Source organism: Protopterus annectens, chromosome 1.part0 (assembly GCF_019279795.1).
Source record: "Protopterus annectens isolate FY-2018-M chromosome 1.part0, PAN1.0, whole genome shotgun sequence".
Taxonomy (NCBI): domain Eukaryota; kingdom Metazoa; phylum Chordata; order Ceratodontiformes; family Protopteridae; genus Protopterus; species Protopterus annectens.
In genome coordinates this window covers 1,408,446,044-1,408,464,117 of record NC_056725.1, presented here as the reverse complement: position 1 = coordinate 1,408,464,117, position 18,074 = coordinate 1,408,446,044, and the positions used below count along the sequence as shown (strand labels likewise).

Sequence of the window (18,074 nt, the reverse complement as noted above, 5' to 3'; positions counted from 1 at the left end):
AGTTACTAGTGGCGTCCCACAAAGCTCAGTCCTGGGATCTCTCTTGTTTGGTATATATTTCTCTGAAGTACAGGCTAACACGGGAGGACTATGGCTGACCAAGTTCGCAAACTGGGTGCCATAATCGGCTCACCAACTGACAGACATCTTCCAAAAGGGTCTCACAGAGACCGATAACTGGTGCCAGAACCATGGCCTAAAGCTAAATGCCAAGAAGTGCATAGTCATCCCCTTTGGGAAAAACAAAGTGCCCACAAATTACCACATAGGTGGTAATCCATTAAGCATGGAAGTAGTAATTAGGGATTTGGGGACCCAAGTGTTCACATCTAAAAATAGAGAGGTCATTGTGCCCCTCTACTCTCATCAGGCCCATAATAGAATACAATGCCCCATTTGGGATGTACCTTACCTATCTGCAGCAACTGGAAATACCCCAAAAGTACCTAAACAAGAGGATCAAGGGACTCAGATGACCTATGCTGCCCAGTTAAATAAACTCCAGTTATACTCAGTTGCATATCGCCTACTCAGAGGCGAACTGTGCTCGACGTATAAAGCCATGTCAAACCCAGATTTAATGGACATGCTCCACCTCAGAAAATCCAAATCCCTTAGAGCTACGCGCTCGAGGGTCTTAAACCTCAGCACAGAAATTAATAGAACATGCTGGAGGGACAGATTTATAACCCAGAGGCTCCCATCACTCTGGAATACAATCCCAGTCCATGTCGGACAGAGCCCCTCACTGCTCTTCAAGAGATCTTGACAAGTGGATGGGAGATCGTAGGTTTACCCTGGGGATCACTTCTGTGTCACTGCTAGACAGAGGCACAGTAAACCAACCTTAAAAGGGTATAATAAACTCATTTAAAAGGGTGGTGAAAGCCAAACACTCTGGCTAGGCTTGTAAATGCCCTAGGGCAGATAGCCTAGTATTAACCTATGAACCTATACATCTGATAAAAAATGTTTAGTCCAACACATCGCTGCCAAAATCCAGCCTTTCAAAATAAACACCCTACAGAGAAAGAAAGGTGTTCACTGGCCACTAATTATTAAAATATTAAGGTGAACTTCTATATCTCAGTTTGAGCTCAAAGATGATACAAGGGATTACTTAAAAGTTCACTGCACTGCCCATCTGGAAGCAACTGCTACTGAATTATCCACATCCATTTCAGACGTGGAAAGTTCAGGAAACTTGACAGGCAGCCAGTTTACATAAAATGAGACTGGAACAGCTAATCACAGGTGGCTGCTCTCAAACACCTTTGTCATATTACAGCACACAAGTCCTTTGACAGCTACTACAGCTTAGATGGCATGCAATGGTCCCATTAAAAATAGAAATACAAAGGAAATAAATGGTACTGTAAAGCTTGCCTTATGCCAGCAAACAATGTAAGAATAAAGACAAAGACCAAGCATCACTGCAGACTGTTGATTTTTGGCACGTGTAGTGAAACTGCCAGATGAAACAGTGGTCATCAATGAGTCACCCAAAATGCAAAGTAGATGTTACATTCTAATGCTGATTGCCATATGGAAATACCCACCCACAGCCACGACCACAAAAATCTTGACAAACAGTGAAATTGAGTTAAAGGTGGGTAATTACTGTTAAGTTCATATACAAAAAAGTACAGCAGCTAGTAAATCTCCCTTGGCCAACTATCTGAAAACAGGATACAAAAGGACATTTTAATAGCTGCATTCATTGTAACACATTAGGGAGTCACAATCTACTACAAAGACTTCACTATTCTTGCCACTTTCTACTGGTTACAGTAATGCAGCTGAAGCAAACGTGTACATGACAAATCAACTCGGCATTTATTTTTCAAGTCAATGAGCACTAGGAATGTGATTCAAAAGTGGCCAAAAATGCATGCAGTAGAATGTCTATATTGCACATATGAACAGCAACAATATGCTAACTAGCACATCAGTGCACTGCTACAAGCAGGTGGTCTCATTGGAAATGGCACTCAGTATTATGGAAACTTGGAAAAAAAATTCTTCACAAAACGATAGGACCACAGTTTCAACACAGTTCTGGTTAAATAGCATGCTGTATGTTGGCACGCTATAAAAATTAAATTTCAAAAGGTGTCCCTAGTTATTTCTTTTGTTCTCCTTCGGTCATCGATTAATAGAGGAATATGTTGGCTGTGCAGAAGAATTCAAGTGTTTGTTCGCCATTTTATCTACACTGTTTTCTTTTTCAGACTCCTGCAAATCAGAAGCATCTATTATCCTCTCATGGTCGTCGTCCTCATCATCACATGGGGGTAACTGAAACAGACTTGGGATACCATACAGGTCTGCCGTTTTCTGAAAGGTTTGCAGCAGCAGTAGCAGCATTATAAGACCCAGCAGTAAGTAAACTGGAAAAAAAAATTACATAATGAAAATTCCCAGACTACATAGATGCAACAAAGTTCAGTTATACAGAACAGTACAGGCCCCTGCCCTAAAATTCACCACCCAAATAAAATATTACACAACGAAATCCTTCATACTGTGTAGAAGCAGAAAAATGTGTTAAACAGAACACTGCCCCTTGCCCTTTAATTCACGCCACTTATGAAATTGCTCAGCAAAAATAGAGCAAGACGTGCTGCACAGGACTGAAACGTGCCTGCACATCCCAGACCATGGCATGCATGTCATCTGCAGTTGACAAGTCTCCAGTTTCAAATGCAACAGCAGCAATAAAGAACAGTGATTTTTAGGATACAAGCAGAAGAAATTTCAGTCTTTTTAACTAGCCACAGTCAAACACCAGTCCCAAAGGACCATTTCAGCTTCAGTCTGGGTACAAAAAAAGTTAACTAAGGATCAAAGTTGTATTTTATTTTTTATTTTTTGAAAAATCCTTTTTATTGCATTCTACACTAATACATAATAAAAGTGAAAGTACAAAATGATGCAGACAATACAGCATGCAATACATAAATGAGTAAAGGTATCCAAACTTTCCAAAGATAAAACAAACATCTTCAAGAAACTTATGAACAATTGAGACTGTTACAACATTTAGGAATTAATTCGTGCAGAGTTATGCTGAGGATGTTTAGAATTAGGATTGTATATGCAGGAAACCTTTGTCTAGACTCTAAGAAAAAGAAAAAAAGACAACAGAAAAAAAACAAAGAAAAAAAGACTAAAGTTTTCCTAGAAAAAAAAAATCTATATTACATACAATGTTGGAAGCCATCCTTTTGTTGAATCGCAGAACCAGGCTGAACAAGAAGGTCACTGTGAGCTGCCTGTCGGACGTTAGGATCTGCCACATAACACAAGCACTCAGGTCACTCCAAGGTAAGTACAAATATGACTCAGTCATTGTCCATGCTGGTGTGAATGACCTGAGATGTACCTCCCTGGACTACATGAAAAGAGACAGAGGAGCTCTCTGAGCATGTAGCCCAGGCCGGTATGACCCGGACCTTGAGTAGCATCTTACCCTCACCAAGAATGATGGCACAATATGAAGACAAGATGATCAATTTCAACAATTGGCTTAAGTAGTCATTCAAAGGGGATCCAATGCCTGTCAGCCTGGGATGACATGCTTGACAAGCCATGATGCTTAGCTACGGACGGCTTGCACCTGTCACCCCTGGGCTTTCTGATATTGGCAAAGGCTCTTGCCATCCCCATAGTGCCTTTTTTAGGCAAGGCTCAAAAGACAAACCCACCTCCATAGGTATCACTAGGGATAAGAAACTAAGAGTAATGCTACTCGACGCCAGAAGTCTAAACTTCAAGATGCATGCACTCGAAACTCCCCTTATCATGGAGATTATCGATATCTGTGCAGTAACAGAAACCTGGTTCAAGGCTCCCGAAAGCACCCCAGCACTACCAGGTTATACCTCGTACCATGCTTTTCAGCCCCAAAACCTGGACCGAACCACAAAAGGAGGGGGGAATATCAATATTCGTCAAAGATACCCACACCTCCAGGTTGGTGGCACAGCATGAAGCATCAGAGACTATCCATGTGCAACTAACAGTGGGTAAAACTGCCTTCCAGTTTATAGCCTGCTACAGACCACCCTCCCAATCCCAGGAACCCTACTCGGCCTTCCTGAGAACAGTGGAAAATATGAAGGTCTCTCCAAACACCATTATATTGGGCGACTTCAACTACCCAAACAGACTTGGAGCATTACTCTAGCTCCAACACCCTAGCACAAAGGTTCCTAGAATTTATAAACAAATGCTATGGAACAACTTGTTACCACTCCCACAAGAGGGGAAAACGTACTGGACCTGATCAACATGGGGGCTCTATGCTCCAGACCAGAAGTGTATCCCTCACTGGCAAGATCAGACCATAAACTAATCTCACTGGATATTCACATCCCGACCCCACCCCCTGCCCAGAAAACCACAGTGAAAAACTTCTCTAAAGCAAATTTCACACTCCTCAAAACAGAGGTGGAATCCTTCAAAGCCCCCGGGCCTGTGGAAAATACGGGCCAGACCGCAGAATCCTTTATAAACGCATTCTATGAACACCTTCAGGAATGCGTGGATCATGCAATCCCAAATAAAACCAAGACCCAATCCTCCAAAGGCAGGCGTCCTGTCTGGTGGACCCCAGCCATAAACAAACTATACAATAGAAGCTACTACATGAGAGCAAAATCCCTGAAAAGGGAAGGCATCTCTGATCAGTATTGGCAAAAAACTATGGGCACTCATACAATCGTCTAAGGCCAGCTTAGAGAGAAAAATTGCACAGGGCACTAAGGATAATCACAAGGCTTTCTTTAGTTATGTTAGGAACCTGGGTGGGAATTCCCAGATATGCTCAGAATTAGTCCAAAATGACAAAAAAATACACCGAACCCACAGACATTACCAACATCCTAGCTGACAGGTTCAGTGCAAACTCCCCCCCCCCCACTCCCCACCAAAAGGGCAAATATCTTTCCCAGCAGAGTGCTGCCCCCATGACATCTCAGATGCTCAGGTAAGAGCCGCCCTCTCCAAAGCAAAAAACACAGCATCAATGGGACCAGACGGTATCCCGGGCTGCGTCCTACATGAACTCCAAGAAGAGCTAAACCCAAACATAACTACTGTTCAATCTCAGCCTTACTACAGGATATGTACCCAAAGAGTGGCATACAGCAACAGTGGTCCCTCTCCACAAAGGTGGTGCCTCAACGGATCCTGGAAACTATCTCCCCATAAGCCTGACTAGCTTGGTCTGCAAAGCTATGGGCAGGATCATCATGGACCTCATAAAGATATTGGGGACCTACAGACACTGGATCCTACCCAGTTCGGCTTTAAGGGCAAATCCTGCCTCTTAAACCTGGTCGATTTCTTTGAAATAGTCACCAAGGCCATTGACAAGGGGAAGGTGGTCCACACAGCCTACCTGGACCTCACAAAAGCCTAAGATACAATATCCCACTCTGGCATTATAGATAAGCTCACCAGCTTAAATATAAGCCCCTATGTCACTAGATGGGTTGCAAACTGGCTCAAGGACAGAACCCAGATGGTTAGAATTGCTGGAGCCATGTCAGACTCCAAACCAGTTATAAGTGGCGTCCCACAAGGCTCAGTCCTGGGACCTCTCTTGTTCGGTATATATTTCTCGGAGGTACAGGCCAACACAGGACTGTGGCTGACCAAGTTCGCAGATGACTGCAAACTAGGCGCCATAATAGACTCTCCAGCCGACACAAGCATCCTACAAAAGGGCCTCATAGAAACAGACAACTGGTGCCAGAGCCATGGCCTCAAGATAAATGCCAAAAAGTGTATAGTCATCCCCTTTGGCAAAAACAAAGTGCCCACAAATTACCACATAGGTGGTAAGTACGGAAGTAATTAGGGACCTGGGGACCCAAGTTGATAGCAATCTCTCATTTGAAAACCACGTGGCCAAAGTGGTTAGAAAAACATTTTATATAGCCCACCTAATCATGAAGGGATTCACATCTAGATCAGGGGAGGTCTTCGTGCCTCTTTACTCATCTCTCATCAGGCCCATAATTGAGTACAATGCCCCTTTTGGGATGTACTTCACCAGACACCTGCAGCAACTAGAAAGACCCCATTGATTGATTGAGTGTAGTTTGTGAAAAAAAATTGTTAGGGATGAAAGAAAGGAACAGCTTTGGGATTTTTGTTTATGGAATTTAGTAAATTTGCCCATATTTTAACCCATATTGGGTACCAAGTCTTTTTTGCACCATCATATTCTGCAATTTGGATCAACCGGTTTGCTTTTATAAGGTAATATAGGCCAAAATCCGGTATCCCCAGCCCACCTTTTATTTTTGGTATTGTAAGGTTTTTGTAGCTTATTCTTGTAGTTTTAGGGTGCCATAGGAATTTGGAGAGGGCCTTTTCCATTGCTTTGAGTGTTTTTTTTTTTTTTGGTAGTTTGAGGTTAGAGTTTAGCTGAAATAGAATTTTGGGAAGAATGTTCATTTTAATAAATGGCAGATTTAGAGAGAAGCTATAGGTTTAAATTTTCCCATCTTAAGATGTCTTGCCTAATTATAACACACGTTTAGAAAATCTGAGCTATGCATTTCTTTGCAAGTATGAGAGAAGTTTATGCCTACGTATTTTAGCTTGTATGTTATGGGTATGTCGACTAAAGGGAAGTATGCTGCATTATGGTTCATGAGATTTAGAGGGAAGATGGGAGGATTTTTGGGGGGTTCATATTATAATTTGCAACTGCAGAGAACTGTTCTATTGAGCAAATATTTTTGGTAAGTCTGTATTAGGGAGTTCAAAGTATAAGTTTAGGTCGTCAGCAAAAGCAGAGTATTTTACTATTGTGTTATACACCTTTGGGAAATGGTGGTGTGTGTTTTGGGAGATATGGAGTAGCAGCGGTTCTAGATAAATTTGAAATAGGAATGGAGATAGTGGGCAACCCTGACTAGTTCCACTTGTGAGTTTAATAGGTTTAGAATACCACTTGTTAATGCTTAGCGTGGTTGTGGCATTGTTCTAAATCATCCTGGTGGCTGTTTGAAGTGGGGAAGGTGAAGTGCGACATTGCTGAGAAAAAAAAATCTTGGTCCACACTGTCAAATGCTTTTGAGGCGCCAATTGAAAGTGCGCATCTTGGATTATTAATTTTAGTCGAGATAAATTAAGGTGTCCAACATACAGGTATTCTCGCTTAGTCTTTTTTCCATGAAGCCCATTTGTTCTGGGGAAATAATTTTATCAACGATTTTTTGTAATCCACTAGCTAACATTGAAGATAGCATCTATGTCCAGATTTATAAGGGCAATGGGCCTGTAATTTGTGGGATTCAGCTTGTCTGCATTAGGCTTTGGGATTAAAACTGTCTTTCAATTATTTAAGTAAGTCTGTAAAGCTATTTTCTATAATAAAGTTGTATAGTCTTAGCAGTATTGGAGATATATTGCGGAGTTTTTTGTAGAACATGACTGTAAATCTGTCGGACTAGGAATTTTTTTTCTCAATTTTTATTTCACTGATTGATAAGGGACTGTTCAGAAGGTTGTATTGTTCTACATAGAGTTTTGGAAATTTTAAATTAAGGAATTTCTCTTGTAGATTAGGTAAATGTTTCTGCTTTTCAGGGTTATAGATCTTGTTGTAAATATCCCAGAACAAGTTTATTATCTTCATTTTGTTGATTTTTATCTTTATATTGTATTTCTGGGATATTATGGAGTGTTTTTGATGTTTATCAAACTTGCAAGTACCTTAGAAGGGGTTTGTACCCATTCAGAATACTTGTAGTTTCAGTTCATTTAGTGTGTTTATGAAGTTGTATAGAGTAGAGTTCTTGCTGAATCTGCTGCAATTTCCTTTCTAGTTCCTGTAAGTGAGGGGTTTGTAATTGTAATTCAGTGTTTTTGTATTGCGACTTAAGCAGACCGATCCTTTTTTGCTCTTGTTTTTTGTACAGTGAAGTTTTCTGTATTAAGATTCCCCCTAATACAGTTTTTGTGGCAGCCCATTGAATGTCTAATGGTATTTGGCTTTGTGAATGTTGGTCCAGTTTTATAGTTTTACCTAACTCCTCAATTAACTCTTTATGGTTTAAAAGGTTAAGTACCCATTATAGGGGCCCTCGCTGATTAAGAGAACTGAGATTTTTGAGAGTAATTGTGATTCTGGAATGATCAGAGATTATTCTGTGATTAAATTATATATTTTTGGCAAAACCTAGCAAGGTTCGAGGAGATCAGGAAATAATCTCATCATGACCATACTTTATGTGGAGGGGAATAGAAAGTATTTGCTTATTGATCTGTCATGGTAAGGATCAAAGTTGTAATAGTACAGAAAAAAACAGCAACACAAGAATCAAAATACTAATACATGGGAAAAAAAATCCTCTGGAATCTACATTTCTCCTTTCCTTAGGCTTTTCTGCAAGAACTGAATCAAGTCTACTCTGTCTGGTACTGTCGCATTCCTTCTACCCACTTAGAATGCAGGAAAGTACAGTTTTGTACCTACCATAAATGTAGATGTTCGAAGATCCACATTGCTGCAGTCCTTACACTTGGGTAGTCCGCTGTCCTCGGTCGGCCCGAATATCAAAGTATAAGGCTGACGTCGGTCAAGGCGCATTAGACTGACATCAGGACGTCAGGGTACAAATGCGCATGACCGACGTCATATCCTCAGTCTTTTCTTGCCCCAGATGTCAGAAGACCCTAAAAAGAAAGGTCAAAACCAAAAGACAGCAAACCAACCAACCACCCTTGCACTAATAATATGTACAATATATACAATATACACAATATTTACAATCCAACCCACACAACCGCCTCTAACTACAGAGGGGAAGGAGGGAGGGAAAATTGGACTGCAGCAATGTGGATCTTCGAACATCTACATTTATGGTAGGTACAAAACTGTACTATGTTCTTCATCTCACATTGCTGCAGTCCTTACACTTGGGTAGAATCCCAAAGCAGAGGTAAGGGAGGATGGCAAAACTATAAAGAAGCAGGAGCTGCCAAAATGCCCTGTAAAATAGCAGTGGCAAAACCAGCCCTAGATTTAGAGTAAAGTGGAAGGTGATAATGCTTAGAGAAAGTATGCACTGAACTCCAAGTAGCTGCCTCCAAAATATCTTTAGTTGCCACCCCCCTTAAAAAAGCTGTCGAAGTGGCAGTAGCCCTAGTGGAATGAGGCCTAATCCCAGCTGGAATCTCCTTGCCATGATGGGAATAACAAAGCAATGCAAAACCCAATCCACTTAGAAATAGTTTGTTTTGACACAGGCTTGCCCTGAGAACTCAAAGCAAAGAAACAAATAACTGCTGAGACTGCCTGAACCCTTTAGTTCTGCTCAAATAATGTCGCAACTGCCTGTGTACATCTAAAGTGTGCAAAATCTTTTCCCCTTTATTTTGGGGATTTGCATAAAAAGTAGGCAAATGAATAGTTTGGTTTAAAGCCACACTAGAAACCACTTTAGGCATAAAGGAAGGATTAGTACGTAAAGATACCCTATCCTTATGGAAAATTAAGAAAGGCTCAACCGCCATAAGGGCCTGCAATTCAGAAACCCTTCTTGCAGAGGTAATGGCCAACAAAAAAGCAGTCTTCCATGATAAATATCTCAACTCTGTAGTAGCTGCAGGCTCAAAAGGTTGTAGAGTAAGTTTCTCCAACACAAAATTGAGATCCCAAGCAGGAGTAGGAGCTCTCGTGGGGTCTTATATTCTTTGCCCCTCTAAGAAATTGCTTGAACAAAGGATGAGAAAACAATGGTGGGTCACAGTCATAGTGAGCCGAAATTGCTGCATGAACCTTAATAGAAGAGAAAGACAAACCTTTGTCCAGTAACTCAGTAAGATATTGAAGAGCCACACTTAAATTAGGCTCAGAAACATCAAAATCCTTTGCTGCACTCCAAAATAAAAATCTCTTCCATTTATCTGCGTACACTTTCCTTGTACTAGGCCTTCTAGCTTCCAAAATAACATTCAAAACTTGCTGTGGAAGTTGAGACCCTCTATGGTTCAAAACAGAATATGCCAGGCTGTTAGGTGAAGAGAGTGAAGCTTGACATTGAGTAAATGACTGTTCTCCTGAGACAACAGGTGTGGAATCGAAGGCAAAGGCCATGGAGGCTCCCGTACCAGACTTCTCAGTAATGGGTACCAGTGCTGTCGAGGCCAATCTGGAGCTATTAAAATCATCTTTGGCTTGTCCTGTCTGACCTTTAGAAGTACCTTTGGGAGGAGAGGCAGAGGTGGAAAGGCATACACATGAAGATTGCTCCAATTGAAAGAAAGAGCATCCACTTTCCAAGCTGTGGGATGAAACCTTTTCGTGCAAAACTTTGGCAGCTGGTGGTTTAGTGGAGAAGCGAACAGATCTATGTCTGGAGTTCCCCATGACACTGTCAATTTCTGAAATACATGAGGATCCAATTTCCACTCGTGGGGATCCATAATTCGTCTGCTCAACACATCTGCTAAGGAGTTCTGTGCTCCCGGCAGAAACCTTGCCTGAAGATTTAGCTGTAAACTTGAGAGCAGTCTCCCACAAAATCATTGCTTGCCTGCATAGATAAGAATGTGTTCCCCCTTGCTTGTTGATGTACCACATGACAGTTGTGTTGTCTGTTAGAATCAACACCTGCCCTGGAAGAAGTAAATCCTTGAAAGCTATTAATGCAAACTGGACTGCTAACATCTCCTTCAAGTTGATATGTAGATGTTGTAGTCTGGCAGGCCACTTGTCTTGTATCCACTTTCCATTTAGATGAGCTCCCCAAGCTTTGTCTGAGGCATCTGTCGTTAGAATCTGACTCGCCTCTGGCCGGGTCACAGAGAGTCCCTTGTTTAGGTGACATTCCTGAGCCCACCACAAAAACTCCTTTTGAATGCAAGGTATTATCTGAATGACAGTGTCCAGATCCTGGCAGTGCTGTGTCCATACATTTTGAGATACCATTGTAGCTTCCTCATATGCAGTTTGGCATTGGGAAGCACCAGAATACAAGATGCCATGAACCCCAAGGCTTGAAGGACTGTCCTTGCAGTCAGCCTGGACTGATGAGACAATTGATGAAAGTAAAGGGAAAGATTCTTTTGTTTGTCCGGGGTCAAAAAGGCCATCTGGGATGCTGTATTCAGTCTTACACCCAGAAAGCACATGTCCTGAGAGGGTACTAGACTGGACTTTATTTCGTTCACAGAATACCCCAGGCATCTTAGCACTGCTATCACATATTCCAAATGATGAAGAAGCTCGTCCCTTCCTTGAGCCAGAATCAGGCAATCGTCCAAATAAGGATAGATCTGTATTCCTTTTAGCCTGAAGAAAGCTATCACTGGAGCCAGAACTTTCGTGAACACTCTGGGCGCAGTAGATAAGCCAAAGGGCAATTCAGAGAACTGATAATGAGAAGTCCCAGCCCAAAAACGCAGATACTTCCTGCAACTCAGTCTGATAGGAACATGAAGGTAAGCCTCCTTGAGATCCAAAGTTACCATCCAATGATCTTTGCCCAGCAGAGGTAAAAGCTGTTGTAACGTCAACATTTTGAACTTGGGAATGTCCAGATAAGTGTTGAGGATAGATAAATCCAAAATTGGTCTCCACGTGTTCCCCTTCTTTGGTACTAGGAACAGGCGAGAATAAAATCCTAGGCCCACTTCTGGCATAGGGACCGGCTGTATGGCCCCTATTTGAAGTAGCAGAGAAATTTGTTTGTGAGCCTCTATTCTTTGCTGAGGAGGAACGTCTAGCATGCCTTTGAAAGGAGGCAAGGTATGGAAATAAAACCTGTAACCTTGGTGTATGATATCCAATACCCATCTGTCTTGGGTAATTCAACTCCAATTTTCCTTGTAAAGTGCCAACCTTCCTCCCAAAGGTGCTGCCAGACGAGAAGGCTCTGGCAGCTGAAAAGGTAGGTCATTGGGTCTGTTTACGAAAGGACTGACCCCTGCCCTCACCCGAAGACTGTGTAGGTGAACTTCCTGTTCTAGGCCTGAAAGAGCCCTGAGCTCTGCCCCTACCACGTCTAGATCTACCCCTAGACTGGGAATCATAGGAAGGATACGTCCACCCCTTGGTAGGCCAATTTCTACTAAACTTCGGAGGCTGAACCTGCAAAAAATCTTTAACAGTCTGCATAGACTTAGCCTTGTCTTCCATTTTCTTTAAGACTGCCTCAACAGGTGAACCAAACAACACATCTGATTGTAAAGGAGCATCTAAAATCCTTGTCTTAACATGGTCAGATAAATTCTGATCCCTCAGCCAGGCGTGCCTGCGAAGAACTGACCCAGTGGCAGCCACCCTAGACGAGGCCTGTACAGCATCAAAACCACATTGCAAAGAATGCTTTACCCACCTGTTCAGAAACATGTACTAAATCTTGTAACTCTTTACACTCAATACCTTCCGCCAGAGCATCTACCTTAGACTTCAATTGAGAAAGTAGATAGTTTTGGTATTTCAACATGTGAAACTGGCAATTCAACGCCCTCATAGCTAGGGTGGAAGAAGTATAGACTTTCTTTCCCCATCTATCCAAGGCCCTGGCCTCTTTATCTGGAGGAACCGGATTTTTAACAACAGAAGCCTTAACACCCTTAGGCCCCTGACTAACAGTTTCTGGGTCCACCCTAGGACTCTTAAAAAGATACTTATGAGCTTCAGGCACCTTGTAATACCTATCCGGTTTAACAGGAGCAGGAGGCAAAGAATCAGGATTAAGAGAAGCCTCTGCAAACACATCTTCCACAACATCCAGAACAGGAGGTATAGCCAAAGGCCTATGCTGGGGTAAAAACAAAAATTCCCTAAGCCTTTTCCTGGAATCAGAGAAGTCCTGACCTTCCCACTTAAAATGCTCCCTCATGGAATGAAGAGTCTCTGAAAAGAAAAATCCTCAGGAGGAGAAGCAGAAGGAGTAGAATCATCCACATCAGAATCAGAATAAGGAGAATACTCCTGCAAGTCTTCAGCCGAAGACTCTGAAACATCCGAAGCCTGCTCAAAACTCCCCAACTCAGGTTCCACCCTAGGTCTCTTATCAGGAGGGGGCAAAGAACCTCTAATCAAAGTAATCAAATCTTCTGCCATTTTAAGCATATGCTTCTTGGGCACAGATCCTGAAGAACTAGGAGTGACACCAACTGAAGCTAAACCTGGCCTGCCTCTGGGAGAAGCCTTGGAAACAGAAGGAGAGGGCCTAACCACCCTAGGAAGGGAGGGGGGTACAGTAACCTGAGAAGCCCCTTCAGCCTGACCTGCCTCCTGAGAGGCCACATCCTGCAATAACAAAGTCTCCCCCTGGGACTCCAGAGAAACCTCCGGCGGAACCCCCGGCTCCACCGACACCTCTAAAGAACCGGCGTCCGGTACGGACGACTCTTCTTGCCTGGGCTTAGCTGCTTTATCCTTGCGCTTCTTTGAAGAAGCGTATGTCGGAGCATCCAACGGCATATTATAATTGCACCGCTTCCCAAAGACTAACCTGGCACAATCTAACCTTCTCTTAATAGTGCGCTTATTGAATCTAGCACAAAAGCGACACCCAACAACGTCGTGCTCAGGCCCTAAACAAGGAATACACAAAGTATGATAATCTCTATGTGGTATCTGTTTCCCACAAGAAATACAGTTATTCACTTTTTCTGACATCCGGTAAACCACTGAGGCAAGAAGAAACTAAAATATTCCCCAACGGGGTACTTAGCCAACTTTGACTCGGTCTGAAACTCCGAATTCGAAAAATTTCAGAACGCCGAACGGCACTTGCAACGCTGCTTCTGCATCGGACCATGCGGCAAAAAAGACTGAGGATATGACGTCGGTCATGCGCATTTGTACCCTGACGTCCTGATGTCAGTCTAATGCGCCTTGACCGATGTCAGCCTTATACTTTGATATTCGGGCCGACAGAGGACAGCGGACTACCCAAGTGCAAGGACTGCAGCAATGGGAGATGAAGAACATTGACTTAATTCTGCTTCTGGAACATGGAAAAAGAAGTTTTGTACCTACCATAACGTTCCATGTTAGTTGTCTTCATCTCGCCTTCTTTCTTGCTTGTTGGGATCTAAGCCGATCCTCTGCTCTGACTCGGCCATCTTCAATAGCTCGAGAGCTGTTTACTGGATCAAGGCTACCCCTTATCCCATAATGCCTAGTGCTAGCTACCCAGATCTCATTTGTAACGCTAACCCCAGACATAGCCAGAGAATCAACCTGTCCAAACAAACAGGTTGAGCAAACCTATAATACTCTCAGTATTGGAAACAAACCAGAGAAAACTTAGCCAGAGAAACCAGAACTCCTCTCGGTCCAATAGGACAGGGGGACAGAGGGAGGGACGCAAGAAAGGCAGCAAGATTAAGACAACTAACATGGAACATTATGGTAGGTACACAACTTCTTTATGTTAAGTTGTCTATCTCGCCTTAGTTTCTTGCTTGTTGGGACAGCGTCCCTAGCACCTACGATCCTGGGTGGCTCATTGGAACAGACTCTTCAGAACAGTGGAACCAATGTTAGCTCTACTCCTGGAGACCACGTCTAACTTGTAATGAGAAACAAAGGTATGAGGACTTGCCCACGTGGCAGCGGCACAGAGTCCAAGGGCAACCTAGCCTGGAAGGCTACAGAGGTGACAAAGCCCTAATGGAATGACCTTTTGGTTTGATAGACAACTGTTGTTTCTTAGTTGATAGATGAAGGTAACAATGTGAGACAACCACCTGGACAGTCACTTTGGAAACTGGAAGACACTGTTTGCCCCTAGCATAGGAAAGAGTTGGTCCGACTTTTATATCCTTCTATGCAGGATAAAACGCAATTGTCTATGAACATCCAATTGGTGTAGTTTGTATTCTGCCTTGTTGGTGTGGTTAGGGAAAAAACACAGGGAGGTCTATAGATTGGTTTAGATTATTCTCAGAGCAGACTCTGAAGGAAGGAGTTAGTTCTCAAAGCAACCCTGTCCTTAAGAAAAACTAAAAACAGAGGATGAACACTCAGTGCATGAAGTTCAGAGACACGTCTGGATGAGGTATTAGCCAACAGAGGTTTCCGAGATAGGAACTTAGAGCAGGATGCAGCCGGTTCAAAAGGGGGCATAATCAAGGAGGCTAGTACCAAATTAAGGTCCCAAGGAGGAGGGGGATCTCTTACTGGTGCCGAAGGAGAGTGGTCCCTCTGAGAAAAGCTTTACACAGCTTAGGAGACTGTTTCGATTAGAAAAAACATGAAAATTAGAGATGGACGCTAGTTGAACCCAGATTGTGGCAGAAGCCGACCTGGAATGGAAAAGCTCTGTTAGGAACTCAAGATTTCGTGTACTGGGGCTAAAAAGGGATCTATGTTCCTAGCCTCTGCCCAACAAGAGAAATGCTTCCGTTTGCTAGCATAAGTCTTCCTAGTGGCTGACTTGTGAGAGGAGAATCTCACGCACGGCTGGGGAAATGCTGGGAAGCCTGGCTAAGGTTGGAACTGGATCAACCAATCTGTGAGCTGGAGTGTTTGGAGGGATTGATGCAGCTCTCCTGATTGATGAATTAGTACGTCTGGAAAAGGATCCAGAGTCCAGGGCTGCTCGATGAGATAACGGTGCAGGAATGGAAACCAAATCTGTAGAGGCCAGTAGGGGGCAATGAGGATCATTTTGCAACCCAACGGAATAGCTTTCTGTAGGAGTTTGGGTATAAGAGGGAATGGAGGGAAGGCATAAAGAAGTCTGAGGCCAATCGTGGACTAGAGCATCTCTGGGAAGGTGATCAGGAAGCAGTAAGAGGGAGAAGTAGTTGCTGCATTTGGTACTGAAGGGGGTGAACAGATCGCAGCAAGGTTGTCCCCATTTACGGAAGATCAGATCCATAACTACCTGATTCAGAGACACTCGTGAGGCATGAGAATAGCTCTGCTGAGCCTGTCCACTATGACTGACTTCCTAGGGATGTGCGTCGCAATCAGAAATCGTTGGGAAGAAAATCGCCCACTGCCAGAGTGAGTGCTTCTCGACATAGGTCTCTGCCCTGCTTGTTGATGCACCACACCACTGACATGTTGTCCATTTGAATTGCAATGGTCCCAGAAGGGAGAGCGTCCTGAAGGGCTTGCAACCCTAGGAGCACCGCTCTCATCTCAAAGACATTTATGTGCAGATGTTACTCGTGAGGCTGCCAAGTGCCTTGGACTGTCCTGCCCTGATAATGCCCCCCCACCCTATCAGTGAGGCATCCGTGGTCACTGTGGCAACTGGAGGGGACTGAATGAAGGGTCTGCCCTGAGTCACTAGAGGGGAGACCATCCACCAGGAAACTTGTCTTTTGCGTGCTTCTGTAATCATGATCATATGAGACATGGGGAGCTGTTGGAAGGACCACTGTGTGAATAGAAGCCACTGAAGGATTCTCATGTGAAAACGGGCCAGAGGTATCAGAAGAATTGCCGCTGCCATAGAGCCTAGGATTTGAAGGACATACCCGACTTGTACCCTTTTGCACTGCATGAGGAATTGAATCTGCTGGCGAATTGTGGACACCCTGTCTGAAGGTAGCTTTGCGTACATGCTCCTTGTGTCCAAGTCTGCTCCTATACAAGTAATAGATTGACAGTACAACAAAGAAGATTTTTTGAAATTTACAGTAATGCCTTGCTGAGAGTAAAATGAAATTGTGCAGCCCCTGGCTTGAAGTTGATGCCTGGTAGTAGCAGTGAGGAGCCAGTCATGTAGATATGGAAACAAATGGAATCCCTGACGCCTCAGGTGAGCCGTGACCACTGCCATGCATTTGGTGAACACCCTGGGGGCTGTGGTGAGACCGAAGAGCAGAGCTCTGAACTGATGACTGGTTCCCAGCTGGAAGCGAAGGTACCTTCCTGGAGGGTCTGTCCACCTTGATACGATAGTATGCATCCTGGAGATCTATGGAGCACATCCAATTGTCCTGACCCAGAAAGGGTATAATGGACTGTGGCGTGACCGTCCGAAACTTAAGTTCTTTGAACAGACTTGTTCAGTCTGCTGAGATCCAAAATAGGTCTCCAGTCCAGTGTCTTTTGGTACCAAAAACAACCTTGAGTAAGTTCCGGATCCGTACTGGTCTGCCAGGACTTCCTGGATAACTCTTTCTAGCAGTTCTGAAACTTCTAGAACTGCTTGGTCCCTCAGATTGGGTGGAACATCTGGAGGGGACTTGCGTGACAAAGGGGGGTTGAAAGAATGGGATTCTGTAACCTCCGGATATGACTGAATGTACCCATCTGTCTTGCATTAGGTTTAGCCAGGTCTTTGGGTACATTGAAAGTCTTCCCCAGACTGCCTCCAGAGGCATACAGTCGGGCAACACTTGTTGGAAGGGCTTGTCAGAGATTCTCTGCTACCCTGATTCTGTCGACCCCCTCTGCCACGAGGGCGGCGTCTTATTTTCTCCTCTGCCCCCGGAGGAAAAATCACCACGTGTGTCAGGCGAAGCTCCCTGGGATTTGCGACACCACATTTTCCCACTCTTCTGACCCTTGGGGTATGGTCTAGAAGGAATGGAAAAACGGACTCCCACGGCAGAGAGCGTCTTGCCTTCCTGCTCACACCTAGTGAAAGCGTCTTTCACCTGTGGTCCAAAAAGAAAGGAACCATCAAAGGGAGTATTGGTGAATGACGCTCTGAAGGGTTCCGCAAAGTTACACAGCCGCATCCATGCATGTCTCCGAAGTGCCATACCTGTACCTGTGGCACTACTCGCACCATCAGCTGTGTGAGAAATGAGCCTCATGGAAGAGTGGACTACTGAGAAGCCACTTCAACCTGAGTGCCTACAGCTGATGGAGCCTGAAGGGTATCTCAGAGCTCTTTCAGGAGGTCGCTGAAGCAAACCTTCGCTTCCCATATCTGTCCATGGTCCTGGACTCCTTGTTAGGAGGATGGACAAAGGAAGAAGTTTCTGCTAACTCCTTTTTAGTGGCTGCTGCTACCACCATGACATCCACAGGAATACCCTTAAAAGGAACCGTCTGTCCGGGGGAGCAGTGAAACCTCCTCAGGGTTGGTTCCACTGTATCTGGGGCTGACCAGGCCCTTCGA

At 43.9% G+C, this 18,074-nt stretch overlaps 1 protein-coding gene across 1 annotated transcript in view; it reads right to left on the bottom strand.

Annotated features, from left to right (window-relative positions):
• Positions 1-815: 815 nt before the first annotated feature.
• Positions 816-18,074, bottom strand: part of LOC122798425 (potassium channel subfamily K member 1-like) — a 201,824-nt gene continuing 184,565 nt past the window's right edge. The window contains exon 3 of the mRNA XM_044067351.1: positions 816-2,390. Coding sequence (XP_043923286.1) covers positions 2,146-2,390 — 245 coding nt within the window. The 3' untranslated portion in view covers positions 816-2,145. The remainder of the gene's footprint in view (positions 2,391-18,074) is intronic.